General features: G+C 42.9%; 1 protein-coding gene across 1 annotated transcript in view; it reads right to left on the reverse strand.

Annotated features, from left to right (window-relative positions):
* The window catches only part of LOC149205891 (uncharacterized), a 427,798-nt gene that overhangs the window by 152,048 nt on the left and 256,986 nt on the right, over positions 1–18,764 (reverse strand). Inside the window, exon 5 of the mRNA XM_089393578.1 lies at positions 97–178. Within this exon, the coding sequence (XP_089249704.1) occupies positions 97–178 (82 nt within the window). The remainder of the gene's footprint in view (positions 1–96; positions 179–18,764) is intronic.

Genomic DNA, 18,764 nt, shown 5'->3' on the forward strand with positions numbered 1-18,764 from the left:
AACCTTGTCACTCATAATTTGGTATCATTCCTGTGTAAATTTGTAGTGAAACACACATTTACAAAATAAACTGCATTCTCGTGTTAAATGTCATACCTTTGAGGCCCTGAGCTCATTTGTTGCTATCCGGAGAGCATCATCTGATAATATCAATCTGGACAAAGCACCTGTGCTTAATCTGGGTGCAGAAACCAAAAACTGAACTTTAGAGGCACATGAAAAATAGGAGGATTAACTGCCTACTTGCAAGCACATAACATTTCTACAAGAGACACGTTGGCAGTATACAAAAATCTTAATTATCAACAAAATCTGTAAAACAACTACAAGGGAAACGATGAGATGATATCTTTCATTATTTAATTTGACTTCAAGCAATAAAAGCAGTGTATAATACCAACGTTGGCAATATAAAAAGATCTAAATTATCAACAAAAGATGCAAAACAACTTCTAGAGAAAAGATGAGATGACATCATCCATTATTAAATATGACTTCAAACAATCCAAGCAGTGTAAAAATATCAACAATTGAGTCTAATTTAATATGGCTTTCTCTTTGTCCCGGGGGGCAGCTCATTTGGTTAATCCGAGAAATGTGAAATCAATGAAACTCAAAAGACCCAGGTTCAAATCCCCCCTGTTGTGACCTGGGCTAGGGGAGGAGGACATATCGTAGCCCCCTAGAGGTTTACTGGTAGTCACGTGTCAGGCAGGCTGTCGGGTTCCTCTGGGTTACAAAAAAAAAATATGGCTTTCTCTTTAGTAAACCTAAGTTAGAGATAACATAGTTATAACCTATAACTCACGCTGCTTACACACAACACTAGATCAATTTAGCTTAGCCGTTATTTTTTCACTTCCTCAAATTATTTGTTCAGTGTTGCCAGAAGCCGTCCTTATTTTTTTGCTTCGTACAATGCCTTTTATGTTCTAAAATAAATATTGTTAGTAAAGTGCTAGAATCATTTCATAAGATTCTTAAATGCTCAAATCTTTGGCTTAGATTTTCAAAGTACACTAGCTCTAGCCAGTAAAATTCACCTCCCAAATGTATTCTATTCATGTCACCAATCCCATCCTCTCAATTTGCCCCTTACATCAAGTCCATTACTCGCACTGGCAGACTATAAGGTCTTCAATAAAGTCATAGTCCTTTACAAAGCAAGAAGTGCTAAGATGAGTCAGCCATGGCAAGTCATTGGTTAAAAATTGATTGATGATCTGTTGCCATCTAGTTCTCTTGTGGCAGTTGCAGCATAGATCATGAGTATATTCACTTTTATTTCTTATATTAATCCAGAATATGTTCACTCTCAAAATGAAACTTTGTGTAATATATCTCCTATCTACATTATTAAATTTGACTTCAATTAATACAGCTTTCTCTTCAGTAAACCTAAGCTAGAAATGACATAGTTATAACCTATAACCCACACTCATTACAGGCAACACTAGATCAATTTAGCTTAGCAGTTATTCCTCAATATTTTGTTCACAATGTTGCCAGAAGGTGCCCTTATTTTGTTCCGTTGTATAGAACCTTTTATGCTCTAGAATAAATCTTGTTATGAAAATATTAGAATCATTTCATAAAATTCTTAAACGTTTAGTTCTTTGGCTTTGATTTTCAAAGTACACTAGCTCTAGGAAGTAAAATTCACCTACCAAATGTATTTCATTCGTGTCAACAATCCCATCTTCTCATTTTGCCCCTTATATCAAGTCCATTACTTTCACTAGCAGACTTTAAGATCTACAATAAAGTCATAGTCCTTTACAAAGCAAGGAGTGTGCTAAGATAGTAAGACGAGACAACTATGGGGAGTCATTGAATCGAAAATTGAATTGATGATTTGTTGCCATATAATTCTCTTGTGGCAGTTGTTGCATAAATCATGAGTATATTCGCTTTTATTTCTTAAATTAATCCAGAAGATGTTCACTCTCAAAATGGAACTTTGTGTAATGTATCTCCTACTCAAACATAAAACTATTACTCCAATGTCATGTCCCTTCTCAAACACATTTGTAACTGGGTGTCTCTACACATTTTTGCACATTTTTGGCTAAGGAAAAGGACCCAGCAGTTTCAACTTAGGGACTTAGGAGAAATTTCAGCTTAATTTGGTTGCTAGTGGAAGGTGGGGGCCACCCATGTGGGAATTTGAACTAGGCCATTTGAATGGCTTGGAGGGAATTCAAAACGCTGAATGGAGGGGCCCACATGAGGCAAGGAAGGCCCACGAAGAAAAAAGGAGAAGGAGGCTCTCATTTGCATCATTCGTTCACCTTGCAAATCGAATTTACTTGACTGTTCGCTCAACTGCTTAGCTGAGTCAACTGGTTGTTCAGCCACGAATCTCTCAAGCGGGAGATTCAACCTTACCTTCGAGGGACCTTGAGTGCCCGCCCTAGGAAGGCAGTTCCATCAGCGTTTTCAAGAGATCCGGGAGTTTTCTACAGCACCATCATTCAACCACACTCAAGAAATGCGTATTTTTGGGCCACCAGGAGAACACGTAGAAGGAGATTGAGCCACAATAGATCAGCCATTTGCCGGAGGAGCCAAGGAATCTGAAGGGCAGCATTAGGCCAGCATTTCTTGAGATTTTTGGAGCCAAAGAAGCCAGCAACCCAGCAGTTCGAATTCCAAGCCTGGGAGACAGCACAGAGGGCCAGTCCAACAATTTCGTGGGACTTGGGGGCAAGAGCTACAGCCCGGAAACTCATCCGAGAAGTCAGGAGATTTGTAGGAGGGATTAGCCCAGCATTTTTGGACACTTCCCATGAGGTTTTATAGCCAGAATCCAGCAAGCCGAGTTTTGCAGTTGCAGCTGAAGTTGGGCTCCTTGGGGGTCAAATTTCAGAAGTTTGAACCAGCTAAATTCCTTCGTGGGTTTTTCTAGGTTTAGGCCAAGGAGTCAAGAGCTTGAATCTCATAATTTTCTAAGCACGGGAAGTGGTGTTTCCAGCGATTCGAAGTCAGCAGAAAGAGCAGTTTTCTGGGCAGCACAGTGCAGATTGGTGCAGCAGTTGTAGCAGCCTTCAGTTCAGCTATTGCTCACCTAGGTTTGGCCATGCTTGTCTATTGAGACAAGCCCAAGTGCACCATTCTATTTACCATTGTATTTTTCTCTTGCAGAAGTAATAAAATGGCTCAACAATTCCTTATTTATAGCATTTCCATGGGTGCTTAGTGTCTATTTCGTTTTCCTATTTGTTGAACTGATTGTATGCTTGTATATCACTTGTATTCCTACTTAGGAACATTATAGTGGTACCAGAGCCTAGATCTTGGCTCAGCTGTGGGGATTTTCTCCTATGAGAGGAGGACCAGCAGAACATCACATACAGAAGGCAGAGGTACCAGAGCAGAGAAAGAACGCTGGAGGTTACTCCAGCCATGGAGGACAGGGGGAAAGCAGTGGTAGAAGAGGAGGACATGGTGGATCCCAAAAGCAGGGAAGAGATAGCTTTCGACAGCCTCCTGAGGGCTTTGAATGACTTAGCCAAAGGGCAGAAAGAGATGCTAGAGGAGATAAAGATGCAAAACAAAGAGAGAACCACTCCTAGAGGGTTTCTATTTGGGGAAACTTCTAGAGCCTCTCAGCCATTCAATCACCCCTCACCAGCAACACCACACCCATCAACTAGTGGGCCAACTCGAGCCACACTGCCCTCTTTCGTACCTATGGCATAAATCGAACCAGCAAGGGGTGAAGACCCCACACAAATGGGAGATCATTTCAGAGAGTGGCAATCTATGGATGCAGACTTCAAGGAAGCACTCTCTTTCAGAGATTTCTGCAAGCTCGAGCAAAGTGAGAAGAGCAAGGGCTATGGGGGACAGGGTACACAAAGCTATGAGCTACAAAGGACCATAGGAAGGATGTACTTCCCTACTTTTGATGGCACTGCCAAGTGCACTGCTAGGGCTTGGGTTGAGAAGATGGACACCTACTTCCAGCTCAACCGGATGATAGAACAGGAAGCCATCAAGATGGCCACGCTGCACATGGAGGGGGAAGCCCGTGACTGGTGGTTTCATGGCTTAGCCACCCTAGCGCATGCCAATGTGGCTTCTTATGAGGATTTCACCAGGAGAGTGGTGGAACGTTTTGACCAGAGGGATCCAGAGGCCCATTTCAGGGAGTTGACCCAATTGCGCCAGACAGGCAACCCAGAGCAGTATATTTCAGAGTTTTTACTAGTGTCAGTGATGGTTTCGGATCTATCAGAGGCTCGGAGGGTTTCATTGAGGGCTTACTCGAGCCCCTGCGTGGATAGTGAAGTCACGCAGATCCTCCATGTTGCAGGAGGTAGTTTTGTGCATTAGAGATCTACAAGGGGCCATCCCCAAGACTAGAGTGCCTTTTCCTGCACGGACCCCTTTCCCACAGAAGGGGCATGACACTAGACCTCCACCTCAAAGGACCACACAGGGGCGGGGGCAGCTAGATGATGAGACATAAAAGGACCTCAGGAGGAGGAAGTTGTGCTTCACATGCAGGGAGCCCTGGGCACTAGGCCATTGGTGCACTATCGACAAAGCACATTAGATTGAGGTCTTTTCAGACAGTGACCGAGAGGACTAATTGGAGCAGGAGTGTGGTGTGGGAGATGGTTAGAGTCCAGCAGATAGGGGGCCACCACCACCACCTCCACAGGGACGGGCATCCTATGCCCCATCCGGGGGAGTCCTTACTTCTTTATGTGGGGTCCCCAAATTCTTGACATTGAGGATTAGAGGCACCATACAGGGACAACGAGTGTTGGTCCTAGTTGACAATGGGGCTACCCACAACTTCATAGATGCCTAGTTGGTTTAGAGGAGGGGCCTCACCACGACTGAGTTTGAGGGCTTTTTAGTCGTAGTACCAGGTGACCGTACCATGCAATGCACTTCGTATGTGGCTGCATTGACAGTAGTTATGGGGAACTACTCAATGATAGACCACTTCTTTGTGGTCGATGTGCTAGACACCAACATAGTGATGGGTGTCCAGTGGTTGTGCTCCCTTGGGCGAGTCACTACTGACTGGAAGAAACTAAAGATGGAGTTTACCGGGTCGGATGGAAAACCAATAGTTCTCAGAGGCATGCATTCCTATCCACCCCATACAGTCTCAGCCCACAAGATGGAGGCACATCTGCGACATGGGAACATCGCATGGGCAATGGAGCTGAGGATTTTGGAGGTTGGGGGACAGGCCCAACCACCACCACTAGACATACAGGCCTTGCTAGACAGATATGCAGTGGTGTTTGGGGGCATTCCACCAGGGCAGCTGCCATACAAGGGATTCGAGCACACTATTGAGTTGGAGCCAGGTGTGCAGGCAGTGATCACTAACCCATATAAGCATCCTAAGGCCTATCAGGATGAGATTGAGAGGGCCATTCAGGAGTTGTTGTCATTGGGCCATATCAGGCCAAGTTCCAGTCACTTCGCTCCTTCAGTAGTACTAGTGAAGAAGAAGGATGGGACCTTACACACGTGCATTGACTACTGGGCCCTCAACCAGAAAACACTGAAGAACAGGTACCCCATCCCCCTCATAGATGAGTTGATGGATGAGCTTAGAGGATCCAAGTACTTCTCTAAGATCGATCTGCATTCGGGGTACCACCAAATCAGGGTGAGGGATCAGGATATCCCTAAGACAACTTTTCGGTGCCACTATGGGCACTTCAAGTTCTTGGTCATGCCATTTGGGCTGACCAACGCTCCAGCTACCTTCCAGTCGTGCATGAACCATGTCTTCCGAACACAGTTGAGGAGGTTTGTGCTAGTTTTCTTCGATGATATTTTGATTTACAACTAGACGTGGGAGGAGCATCTCCAGCACTTGGAGGAGGTGCTACGTATTTTGGAGGAGCAACAGTTTTATGCCAAACTATCCAAGTGCAAGTTTGGCTTGACAGAGATGCTCTACTTAGGGCATATCATCGATGCTGATGGGGTGAAGGTCCATGAGGAGAAGATACGGGCTATCCGTGACTGGCCAGTGCCCCGAGATGTGACAGCGTTGAGGGGTTTCTTGGGCATCTGCACCTACTACAGGAAGTTTGTCAAGGGGTTTTCATAGCTGGCAGCACCCTTGACAGATTTGACCAAGAGAGGGGCCTTCAAATGGACTAATGGAACAAAGATAGCCTTTGATCGCCTCAAGGAGGTGATGAGCAGTTGCTTGCTCTTGGCACTTCCAAATTTTTCCCAGCCCTTCACCATGGAGTGTGATGCATTCAGGGAGGGAGTTGGAGCAGTTCTATCATAGGATGGGCATTCCATTGCTTTCGAGAGTCGGAAGCTCCTACCACATGCAGGGAGCCCTGGGCATTAGGCCATCGGTGCACTATCGACAAAGCACATTAGATTGAGGTCTTTTCAGACAGTGACCGGGAGGACTAATTGGAGCAGGAGTGTGGTGTGGGAGATGGTTAGAGTCCAGCAGATAGGGGGCCACCACCACCACCTCCACAGGGACGGGCATCCTATGCCCCATCCGGGGGAGTCCTTACTTCTTTATGTGGGGTCCCCAAATTCTTGACATTGAGGATTAGAGGCACCATACGGAGACAACGAGTGTTGGTCCTAGTTGACAATGGGGCTACCCACAACTTCATAGATGCCTAGTTGGTTTAGAGGGGCCTCACCACGACTGAGTTTGAGGGCTTTTCAGTCCTAGTACCAGGTGACCGTACCATGCAATGCACTTGGTATGTGCCTGCTTTGACAGTAGTTATGGGGAACTACTCGATGATAGACCACTTCTTTGTGGTCGATGTGCTAGACACCAACATAGTGATGGGTGTCCAGTGGTTGTACTCCCTTGGGCGAGTCACTACTGACTGGAAGAAACTAGAGATGGAGTTTACCGGGCCGGATGGAAAACCAGTAGTTCTCAGAGGCATGCATTCCTATCCACCCCAGACAGTCTCAGCCCACAAGATGGAGGCAGATCTGCGACATGGGGACATCGCATGGGCAGTGGAGCTGAGGATTTCGGAGGTTGGGGGACAGGCCCAGCCACCACCACTAGACATACAGGCCTTGCTAGACAGATATGCAGTGGTGTTTGGGGACATTCCACCAAGGCAGCTGCCATACAAGGGATTCGAGCACACTATTGAGTTGGAGCCAGGTGTGCAGGCAGTGATCACTAACCCATATAGGCATCCTAAGGCCTATAAGGATGAGATTGAGAGGGCCATTCAGGAGTTGTTGGCATTGGGCCATATCAGGCCAAGTTCCAGTCCCTTCGCTCCTTCAGTAGTACTGGTGAAGAAGAAGGATGGGACCTTACGCACGTGCATTGACTACTAGGCCCTCAACCAGAAAACACTGAAGAACAGGTACCCCATCCCCCTCATAGATCAGTTGATCGATGAGCTTAGAGGATCCAAGTACTTCTCTAAGATCGATCTGCATTCGGGGTACCACCAAATCAGGGTGAGGGATCAGGGCATCCCTAAGACAACTTTTCGGTGCCACTATGGGCACTTCAAGTTCTTGGTCATGCCATTTGGGCTGACCAATGCTCCAGCTACCTTCCAGTCGTGCATGAACCATGTCTTCCGAACACAGTTAAGGAGGTTTGTGCTAGTTTTCTTCGATGATATTTTGATTTACAACTGGACGTGAGAGGAGCATCTCTAGCACTTAGAGGAGGTGCTACGTATTTTGGAGGAGCAACAGTTTTATGCCAAACTATCCAAGTCCAAGTTTGGCTTGACAGAGATGCTCTACTTAGGGCATATCATCGATGCTGATGGGGTGAAGGTCCATGAGGAGAAGATACAGGCTATCCGTGACTTGCCAGTGCCCCGAGATGTGACAGCGTTGAGGGGGTTCTTGGGCATCTGCACTTACTACAAGAAGTTTGTCAAGGGGTTCTCACAGCTGGTAGCACCCTTGATAGATTTGACCAAGAGAGGGGCCTTCGAATGGACTAATGGAACAAAGATAGCCTTTGATCGCCTCAAGGAGGTGATGAGCAGTTGCTTGGTCTTGGCACTTCCAAATTTTTCCCAGCCCTTCACCATGGAGTGTGATGCATTCGGGGAGGGAGTTGGAGCAGTTCTATCATAGGATGGGCATTCCATTGCTTTCGAGAGTCGGAAGCTCCTAGCACATGAGCAATCAGATTCCATATATGACAAAGAGATGTTGGTCATCATGCATGCATTGGCCAAATTCCGACAGTACTTGGTAAGCAACAGGTTTTAGGTGAACACTGATCACAACAATCTTCGTCACTTCATGGGGCAGCAGGGCCTCAACGACAGGCAGCAGAGATGGGTCAGCAAGGTGCAGGCCTATGACTTCAATATAGAGTATGTGCGGGGAAAGCACAATGTGGTGGTCGATGCTCTATCTCGGAGACCCGCTGGTCTATCACTCATGAGCATCTGCCATGATTGGAAGGCTCAGCTACTAGTGGAGTACTCCAAGGACAGGAGGGCATGCGAGATCTTGGAGGGTACCCATGCAGATGAGCGCTACCAAGTGATGGATGAGGTCATCTATTACAAGGGGCGCATTTTTCTGGTGCCCAACTCACAATTGAGGGAGAGAATGCTCCAGGCAGCACATGGCTCGCCATTATCCGAGCACCAGGGGTTCCGGAAGACATATACGAGAGTCAGGGAGAGATTCACATGGAAGGGCCTCAAGGAGGACATGCTGAAGCACGTATAGGAGTGTGAGGCATGTCAGGGGATCAAGGGGGAGTTGATTCACCCTACAAGATTGCTACAGTCGCTTCCCATCCCCGAGGGGAAATGGGAAAGCATATCCATGGATTTCATCATAGGGCTCCCCACAGTACAGGGCAAGGACTGCATTTATGTAGTGGTCGACTGGTTGACCAAATATGCCCACTTTTTCACCATCCTCACAAGGTATTCGACTGCACAGGTTGTAGAGTTGTTCTTTCGAGACATCTTCCAGTTGCACGGGCTTCCTAGGAGCATTGTAAGCGACAAGGATAGCAAGTTCATGGGAGGTTTTTGGCAGGAGCTTTTGAGATTGGTCAGTATCGAGCTCACTCCTAGCATGAGCTACCACCCCCAAACAGATGGCCAGATAGAGTGAGTTAATCAGTGGCTGGAGGGGTATTTGAGGAACTACGTGACTAAGACAACAGAGGGTGTGGATCTGGCAGCCGCATTTGGGCGAGTACTGCTACAAAACCACCCACCACATGTCCATTGGTATGACTCCTTTCAGTGCTTTGTATGGATATGATGCATTATCTTTTGCTGATGTTGTTTTTGGAGATAGTCGGGCCCCAAAGGCCAAAGATTGGATCCAAGAGAGCCAAGACATCCTCAAGGCTCTCAAGGATAACTTGGTGACAACACAGAACCAGCAGAAGGTGTACGCAGACTGGCACCGGACAGAGAGGCATTTCGAGGAGGGGGACTTGGTGTACCTCCGGCTACAGTCGTACAGGCAGTCCACATTGAAGCAGAAGGGGGTCAAGAAGCTACAGCCCCGCTTCTATGGGCCATACCGGGTGATCAGATGAGTTGGGGAGGTGGCCTATGAGCTAGAGCTGCCTCCGAGGAGCAGGATTCACAATGTATTTCATGTCTCGTGCCTTAAAAAGGTGTTGGGGCAACATGTGACAGCAGCAACAGAGTTACCCCCACTAGATGATGAGGGCCACTTGGTTTTGGAGCCTGAGACCATCTTGGAGAGGAGGGAGAGGAAGCTGAGGAGCAGGACCATCAGGGAGTTCCTGGTACACTGGAAGAACTTGCCGAATTAGGATCCCACTTGGGAGGGTGAGCACATTCTAGAACACCCATCTCTGAGGTTGCTTGAGGGCAAGCAACATTTGGGAGGGGAGGACTGTCATGTGCCTTCTCAAACACATTTGTAACAGGGTGTCTCTACACACATTTGCACATTTTTGGCTAAGGAAAAGGACCTGTTGTCACACAAGGTGTCTAGGCACCGCGACAACGCTCAGATTGGGGGCTGTCACCCTGATCCCCAATCTCTCCATTTAAGTTGTCTCCCTATAGCAAGCTAAGGGGGGTAGACCTTATGGAAAAATGGAACCAGTTCAGGAGACACAGCGAGGCGATCGAGTACTTGATTAAGGCTTAGCAAGACTTAGAATTTGATTAGATTTTAAATGATTAATACCAATGCCTTATGGAGTCAACGATCCAAGTAATTGATTAGTTGTTGCTGCTTAGGAAACAGAGATATGAAATCTGTTTATAATTCCACGATAAAAACTCTTTAACAATCGCTTGAAAATATTTGCAAAATGTCTAACATGTAACGAGCATTAAATAATCCAAGCAATGACGATAGATAGATGCAAGATATTCAACAGATGCACAATGTCTTAGCAATTAAATTTCAAGAGATACAAATACCTTAATCAACCACGAAATTTAAAAGCTAACTAGTTCAGATCCTAGAATTTAAATGATTATGCTTAAAATCCCAAATCTAGGAAATTTACCACTTTCAAATAGTTAATCTTCAAATATAAAAATTTAAGCACATTTAACTATAGAGAAATGACAAATACCACAAAAATTTACCTTTAGATCTTACCTTAGCACAAAAGACACCAAGAAGAAATTTTAGATTGACAACTTAATTATTCCTTAGGTGAATTTCTTGATATTTTAAGCAAGACTAAATGTGACCGAAATAAATCGAAAAAGATTTAATAATTTTTTTAAATTTTTTAATGGGCCAGAGGCCACATAAAAAATTTAAAACCCTTAAATATGAAACTTATTTCGATTTAATACTTTAGGATTTCTTAAAGTGACAAAATGTGAAGTCCCTTTTAGCTTTTTTTTAGAAATTTTTATTTTTTTTATTTTTTAAATGTTTTAGATTTCTAATATAAAATTGAAATCATAAAAACAAAAAAACAAAAAAATGGAACAAAACTAAAACAAAATTTATATTTTTTATTTTAAAACCTTAACGAAATCTAACTAAAGCAAATAATGAAAATTTTAAAAAAAGAAGCAAATATTAAAATCTAAACACTTAATATAAAAAATAAAAATAAAACATGCCAAACTTAAACCTACGTACCTAACTTTAATCATAAGCCTATACACTTATACAAGTAAACAAGGAAATGTTGTTTGCATTTGGGCAGGTTCTGACGGCAGAGGGAAAACGCGAGGAGGCTAAGGGAGCTGGAGGCTGCGGACAGAGAGAATGGAGTAGTGGGAGAAGAGGTTTGAAGAATAAGAGGCAGTACGCAGGTAAGAGCACGCTGGAGTGAGAGTTGGACGAGCGGAAATGGCAGTTCTTTGGACACAGGTAGCAAGGGTCGAGGGTTTAAAGAACGCGTGGGCAACTTTGAGTGGATGGCATGGAGAAGGTTGATAGAGTCGCGGGAGAGGTAGCGTATGAAGGTGGTGGAGGAAGGGTGTATGGCAGAAGTGTGAGAATGGAGCAGCGTGAAGGCTGAGAAGTGTGGAGAGCAACGGTGGATAAAACTGTGGGAAAGAACACGTGGGAGCAAAATAGGGCTGCAGATCAGGGTGAGGTAGCAGCGTAAAGGGGGATGGCAACTTGAGGATATGCGTGCAGATCTGACAACAAATGAAGGGTTGGAGCTGCATGAGTTTTGTTTGCAGGTTGGACGGAGAAGAGCAGATGGCTGAGGGCAGCGTGGATGAATGCTAAGGGTTGGCACGCAAGTTTGAGAAATAGATGGATCTATTGATGACTGCGGCAATGTCAAGGGAAGATTGCGTGAGGAGGGCGAGGAGATCAGTGAGAGTGAGCAGCGCAGGTTTTGCAGGTAACGTATGGAGAGACGATTGACAGGAAAAGATGGGGTTGCGATGAGGGTTTGCTACAGAGGAATGGAATCCGGTTTATACGCTGTGGGCCTGAGGAGCGTATGGCAAGAGATGGGCAGGAAGGATGAAAAACTGAAAGCACTAAAACCCTTTAAGAAAAAATTAATTCGAAAATGATTTTGCCTGAAAAAACTAGGAAGCAAACAAAATGGGAAATTGCTGCCTAATAAAACCCTGATATTTCCATATTTAAATGTTATATTCTGCTTCAGGATTAAAAAAAAAATTCCCAGATTTAGAAGAGATTTGAAACCCTTGGGCTGCAAATAATGCCCCTACAAACGTTGGTTTTGAGGCCAGATCTTACCCTCCAGGGCCTAGATCTAGCTTCAAAATCAAACTTCACCTTCAGATCTGCAACCTGTTCTTGAAAACACAAACACCCAGAATCCCAATATACCAGAAAAATGAAACCCCAGAAACCCTAAGTCAGAAAAAATTAAAAAAAAAAATCAGATCTATGCACAAGAGTAGCAAATCTACCAAATTTGGCAATTGTGAGTCCAACTCCACTCCCAAATCTGACAATCTAAGGCTCTTAAAAGCTAGATTTATCAATTTAGCATGGAAAATTTTTGAGATTTTAAATTTAAACAGAGGTGCCTCGCCCAAAACCCTTCATGCATCAACAATGAAACTTCTTATGATAAACCCAGGATTCAATCAAGCTAGGCTCTTCAGAAAATACTAATCGAGAGTAGGCTGGTCCAACTGAAAACTTCCCCGAACACCCGATGATCTAAAAATCAAGAATTCTCTGCACAACTCAATTCAACCATTAACGTAGAGCAAGAAAACGATAATAAAATTCAGATTTAATAGAGATACCTGCCATTATATTCAGAACTTAAATTACCATTCAAACCCCAGTGATCAAGCAAGATACCTGTGCTTAAATCACTCTTCATAAAGCTATCATCAATGGTTAAAAGGAAATCTATGCATGAAAATAACACATCTTACAGCATTTCGACAAAGAGTAACACCAGCAGAAATTAACTCCAAAGTCTTCATTTATTGCTCATAAAAAGGATTACAAGAGAGCTTTCACTTAGCACACGACTCCCAGATCGAATGATCTCAACTGACAAATGACCTCCTATTTAAAGATAAATCTTCCAACGGCTAGTTCGAGTGATCCTTGTCAAAGTGATCTCAACTGTTGATGAGGATCAAAATTTCTTTTAATCTCATCTGTCGAAATTTTAAATATTGAGGAAATTTCGAATTTTTCAATTAAATGCATTTTAATAAATTTAAAAAAAAATAAAATTTTGCATTAATTTCCTCAAAATTTTGACTTTGACTTAACCCCAAAGGCCCAGGGCATAAAATTTAGCAAAATAATCAATTAACCTTAGACCCTGGACGTGTTAAGACTTAATTTTTTAAAGGATCCATGAATTTTACCTCTGAAAAATTTAAATTTACCTAGAACCTAGGACCTATGAGGGGATAAATTATTTTTCTAACCCTCAAGACACTTTACATCATGATTTTTTACATTTTTTACATCTCAAGGGGGAAAACCCATTTGAAAAAGACCCTCACAGACTACCCATTTCTGCGACACAAATATAATCCAGCAGACTAAGCAACTTGTAATAAAATAACCTAACCAAATAGTTAGGATTATTCCCAAATCACTTTTACACAGACTCGATCTATAACACTAGGACTCACCTAAGATCCTGGTGACAAAATTCATTCTAACTTTGGGACAAGGCTGAAGGAAAACTCTGCCGACCATCCGAGAATGGATCGATGAGACAAAAAACCTCCCAGAACATAGATCGTCACCAGAAAAATAGGTTTACCTAGGTATGACACAGATCTGTTGAGATTATTTACATCATATATATGCAGAATGGGTTTACATTATAACATGACAACCAAATTGATGATGATAGCTGGACGACGCGGACATATCGATCAGGTGCTATCCCTTTTGCGAAAAAGGGGGTGTAATGCTATGGGTCGTTGACACGTAGTGGTCAACAGGACCCAACAGTTTCGACTTAGGGACTTAGGAGAAATTTTGGCTTAATTTGGTTGCTAGTGGAAGGTGGGGGCCACCCACGTGGGAATTCGAACTAGGCCATTCGAATGGCTTGGAGGGAATTCAAAACGCTGAATGGAGGGGCCCACATGAGGCAAGGAAGGCCCACGAAGACAAAAGGAGGAGGAGGCTCTCATTTGCATCATTCATTCACCTTGCAAATCGAATTTACTTGATTGTTCGCTCAACTGCTTAGCTGAGTCAACTAGTTGTTCAACCACAAATCTCTCAAGCAGGAGATTCAACCTTACCTTCGGGGGACCTTGAGTGCCTACCCTAGGAAGGCAGTTCCATCAGTGTTTTTAGGAGATCCAGGAGTTTTCTACAGCACCATCATTCAGCCACACACAGGAAATGCATATTTCTGGGCCACCAGGAGAACACGCAGAAGGAGATTGGGCCACAGTAGAGCAGCAATTTGCTGGAGGAGCCAAGGAATCTAAAGGGCAGCATTAGGCTAGCATTTCTTGAGAGTTTTGGAGCCAAAGAAGCCAACAACCCAACAGTTTGAATTCCAGGCCTGGGAGACAGCACAGAGGGCTAGTCCAACAATTTTGTGGGACTTGGGGGCAAGAGCTACAGCCCGGAAACTCATATGGGAAGTCAATAGATTTGTAGGAGGGATCAACCCAGCATTTTTGGACACTTCCCAAGGGGTTTTACAACCAGAATCCAACAGGACGAGTTTTGCAATTGCAACTGAAGTTGGCTCCTTGGGGGTCGAATTTCAGAAGTTTGAACCAGCTAAATTCCTTCGTGAGTTTTTCTGGGTTTAGGCCAAGGAGTCAGGAGCTCGAATCTCATAATTTTCTGAGCACGGGAAGTGGTGTTTCCAGCGATTCAAAGCAGCAGAAAGAGTAGTTTTCTGGGCAATGCAATGCAAATTGGTGCAGCAGTTGTAGCAGCCTTCAGTTCAGCTATTGCTCACTTGGGTTTGGTCATGCTTGTCCATTGAGACAAGCCCAGGTGCACCATTCTATTTACTATTGTATTTTGCTCTTGCAGAAGTAATAAAATGGCTCAGCAGTTCCTTATTTACAACATTTCCATGGGTGCTTAGTGTCTATTTCGTTTTTCTATTCGCTGAACTGATTGTATGCTTGTAAATCACATGTATTCCTACTTAGGAACATTACATCCAACCTTGATTCTTTCAACACATAATGTCTTCTTTTTCATAAGCTCTCTCACTTTTCCACTTTGTGAATCTGCATGGATTCCTAAAATGTGACCAATAACTAAAGCAAAAGTACAGGTAACAGGAGTTTCTGAGGGTGTGAAATGACTTCCAGAATGAGAAATCGACTGTAGGGCTTTGGAAAACTGTTCCAAAAAGATGCAGAAAATGTGAACTGTTTCATAGCTCTAGTTTAACCCAAACTCACCCAAAAAAATTGGTAATAGTCTCACAGGTCTGACGAGCATTCTAGATGCTTTTTAAAGTAAAGGAACCCATACCAAAAACATTCAAAGAATTTCTCAATCTTAAGTGTAGCTCTGGTGCACTATTCCTTAAAGAAAACTATATCAACAGTAAGTAGTGTTACCTCCCAAACTCTCAGTTTATATGTATAAAACTTCCAAGCACAAAATCAAAACGCAAGGGAAACTTACAGCGCCTACCCATTATCACCTCAATAACTCCCTCTCTAACTTTAGGTTGGCTCTTCTCCAAGAGATAGGGGATATCCCTAAGTAGGATTGCTAAGGCTATGATAAGGTGGCTCAGGGTGATGTGAAGAGATAGCTTAGAAAAGCATTGTTTTTGTAGTATAGTAAAACAGTAGTCTGATGGAGGACAAGAGACTAGTGCCTATCTGATATATGGCAAATGGAGTCAAAGGGCTACACTAAGAAATTTGTAAGTGATTTAAACAAACGGAGTTATGCCACAATAAACCTTAATATGTTGTTAAATCATGAAGAGTTACACTTGGAATTAAATACTACCAATCTAACAAAGGAAGAAGGGCAAGGAATTACCCCAAAACATCTTCCTTCCAAATGATAGACTTTACACCCTTCAATGGATCGATCTTGTTAGCTTTGTAGAAGACTTGAAAATTTACCATACTAGTCACAAGACATGATGACACGAGATGCAAAGAACTTGAAAAAAAGTGTTCAATATGAGATGCGACGACCCCGAAAACAGGACATGAAAATTTACATGATACCAATTCAATCATAGTATCATATAACTAGTTATTACATAGTAGTACTATAACAATGATGACCGAAAGAAAAAGATACAAGAAATTACAAGCATAAATTGCAATTTTCATGTTAAGTCTTCTGTGTTCACAATCAAAATGTATTACATAAATACTAAGTCAATGCTACAATAGGTGGGAATGCCAATGACAAATACAAAATAGGGTATATATTAGAACCGTAGATGGAAGAATCTCATAGCTTGTGATTGTTAGTGGTCCTTACTGCTGCAAAATTTAGCACCTTAATGCAAAGCCTCACTAAGGAACCTAGATTGAGTGCAACAATAGAAGAATTAACACTATCACCTTAGCAAGTACTACCCTCATTTTAGTGGTTAGACACAATCCACCACAAGGGAGGCCACCTTAGTAGATCTTAAGGATCAAGTAACCCAATTTGACTTAAGCTAAATGCCCCCTTGAGGGTTCTTCAACAAAATTTACCTTGGGAATAAGTGTGCAATAATTAGGGTTTCAAGTGGATAAAGGTATTGTTAACCACCCAAATTGCTAACCCCTAGAAGAAACTTTTTCTTCGATTGTTTCAACTTGCCAACTAGAAACCCTATGATGATCCAAAGATAACTAGCCTCAAGTGCCTCTCATCCATGCTCCAATCAATGCTTTATTTTATTTAAATACTCATTTGATGAAGGTGGGTCATCAAATGTGATGTACATTAACAATATTTGTATTCAAGTGCTTTCATTTGATGTTTAAAGAAATTCTAGTATGGATAAATGGGATGATAGACTACTTTTGGTTGTACTCTCATTTCCATGCTTCACTTTGGTGGTTATCACTTGTCCCTGGTGCAGTGTAACATTCCTTGAGGCCTTTCCTTCACAAAAAAGAGGCTTTGATTGATGTTGCATGTCCATGCTATTGGAAATGCTGAGAGGGGGGTGAATTAGTATTTGACTTGCAATTAGTTAATTATTAACATTAGCATTAGATCAAACATAAACAATCGACAACATTCAACAATGCACAACATCAAAGACAATATACTAGATATTTTAGGTGGAAACCCTTCAAGGAGAAAAATCACCGAACGCTTTTAATATAGATCTTTTCAAGATTACATCAAAGGGAAGCTCTAGCTTCCAAGGTTCTCCAACAACAACTGGAAGGAGGCTCCAACCCCCTAATTTATTAGCTCCAACTGAAAGGATGCTCCAATGCCCTAGTTTACCAACTCTAACTAGAAGGGTGCTCCAACGCTCTGGTTTACTAGCTCCAACTGGAAGGATGCTCCAACGCCCAGGGTTTATCAGCTCTGACTGAAAGGATGCTCCAACACCTTGCACAGGCTCCAACCTACCCTAGCACCACCCTACCACCCTAAAGTGTTTTCAGGCTCCAACATGAAGAAGACTCCAATCTCTGCCTTGCACCCCAACCACCCTGAAAAATAAAAGATAGAAGAACAAATAGATTACTCTAGATTACTACTCAGCCACTTGTATTAATATTGTTGTTGTACTACCTTTTCTCTTGTCATGTCCCTGCCAAAATATTGCATAATTGCCATTGTTGTCACTGACTGTCATTGTTGTCTTTGCTCAACATAAAAAACTATGCCATGTACAACCCTTGTCCCAACAATTTTTCTTATGACATTCTCTATCAAACCCTGGTATCTTTAGTTTAGGAAAAAACCCTAGCACAAACATACATCAACACAATAGTAGAAATATAGGAGCAGTGCAATACCATAAAAGTATTGCAACAATTATAACCCTAGGCAACAACTTTTATCATGTTTAGCACACTACTTAAACCATGCATCTTGATCTTAGCAACAATATTGCCCTTGTCACTGTTTTGGACCCGTAACTTTAATGAATTATGTAATGAATGATGTTAATTTGGCAACTCAATGACAAATTCCAACCATGGGACTAGATTCCTCTTTTCAAGAGGACCAATTTTGACTATTGAAGCGCTCAATTTGGACAAGTATACTTGTGTAAAAAAGCCCACATATGCACATTTGGATAGGTTGGCCTTAACAGGAAATTGGTCACCCTTGGAAGCCTATAAATACAAGTGAACTCAAACTCATTTGGACATCACCAAGCATCTTCTTCTTCTCTTCTTCATTGATTGGTTCGCACAAGTTTGAGGCTAGGTCGAGGAAAGTGGTTCACACAGGTCCGAAATTACAGGGTTCGAAGCTTGCACGTGTTCTAGGGTTTTGGGTCACAACTGCAAGCTGCACATAGGCAATTTTCGGCTACAACCACAGGCTAGCAAGCTCAAGGGTGTGGTTGGAAGGTCTAAACTGCACATTTCCCTCTTCCTCCATGCGATTGGGATCTAGGGCAGAAATTTGATAGTTGACCACAGACAAGACAAGTTGACTCAGATCTGGGTTGATGTTAAGAACATATTTCTGAATGTTGTTGGGTTAATTTTGCTGATGATTTTGTATTGGGCTCATTATACTCTCTATTGAATATTTTATGACAATCTAATAGAAGAAGAATTTTCAAAGTGTTTTCCCCCTTATGGGGTTTTTCCCTGGTCTTTGACCAAATTTGGTGTCTCTCGTTGATGTGTTGATTGTCTTTTTTGTCATTTCATTTACTTATCTATCTTCAATTATTGTTGATGATTGGA

This window comes from Pinus tabuliformis, chromosome 1_2 (genome assembly GCF_031772625.1).
Source record: "Pinus tabuliformis cultivar Carrire ecotype Pingquan chromosome 1_2, CPIR1, whole genome shotgun sequence".
NCBI classification, from domain to species: Eukaryota; Viridiplantae; Streptophyta; class Pinopsida; order Pinales; family Pinaceae; genus Pinus; species Pinus tabuliformis.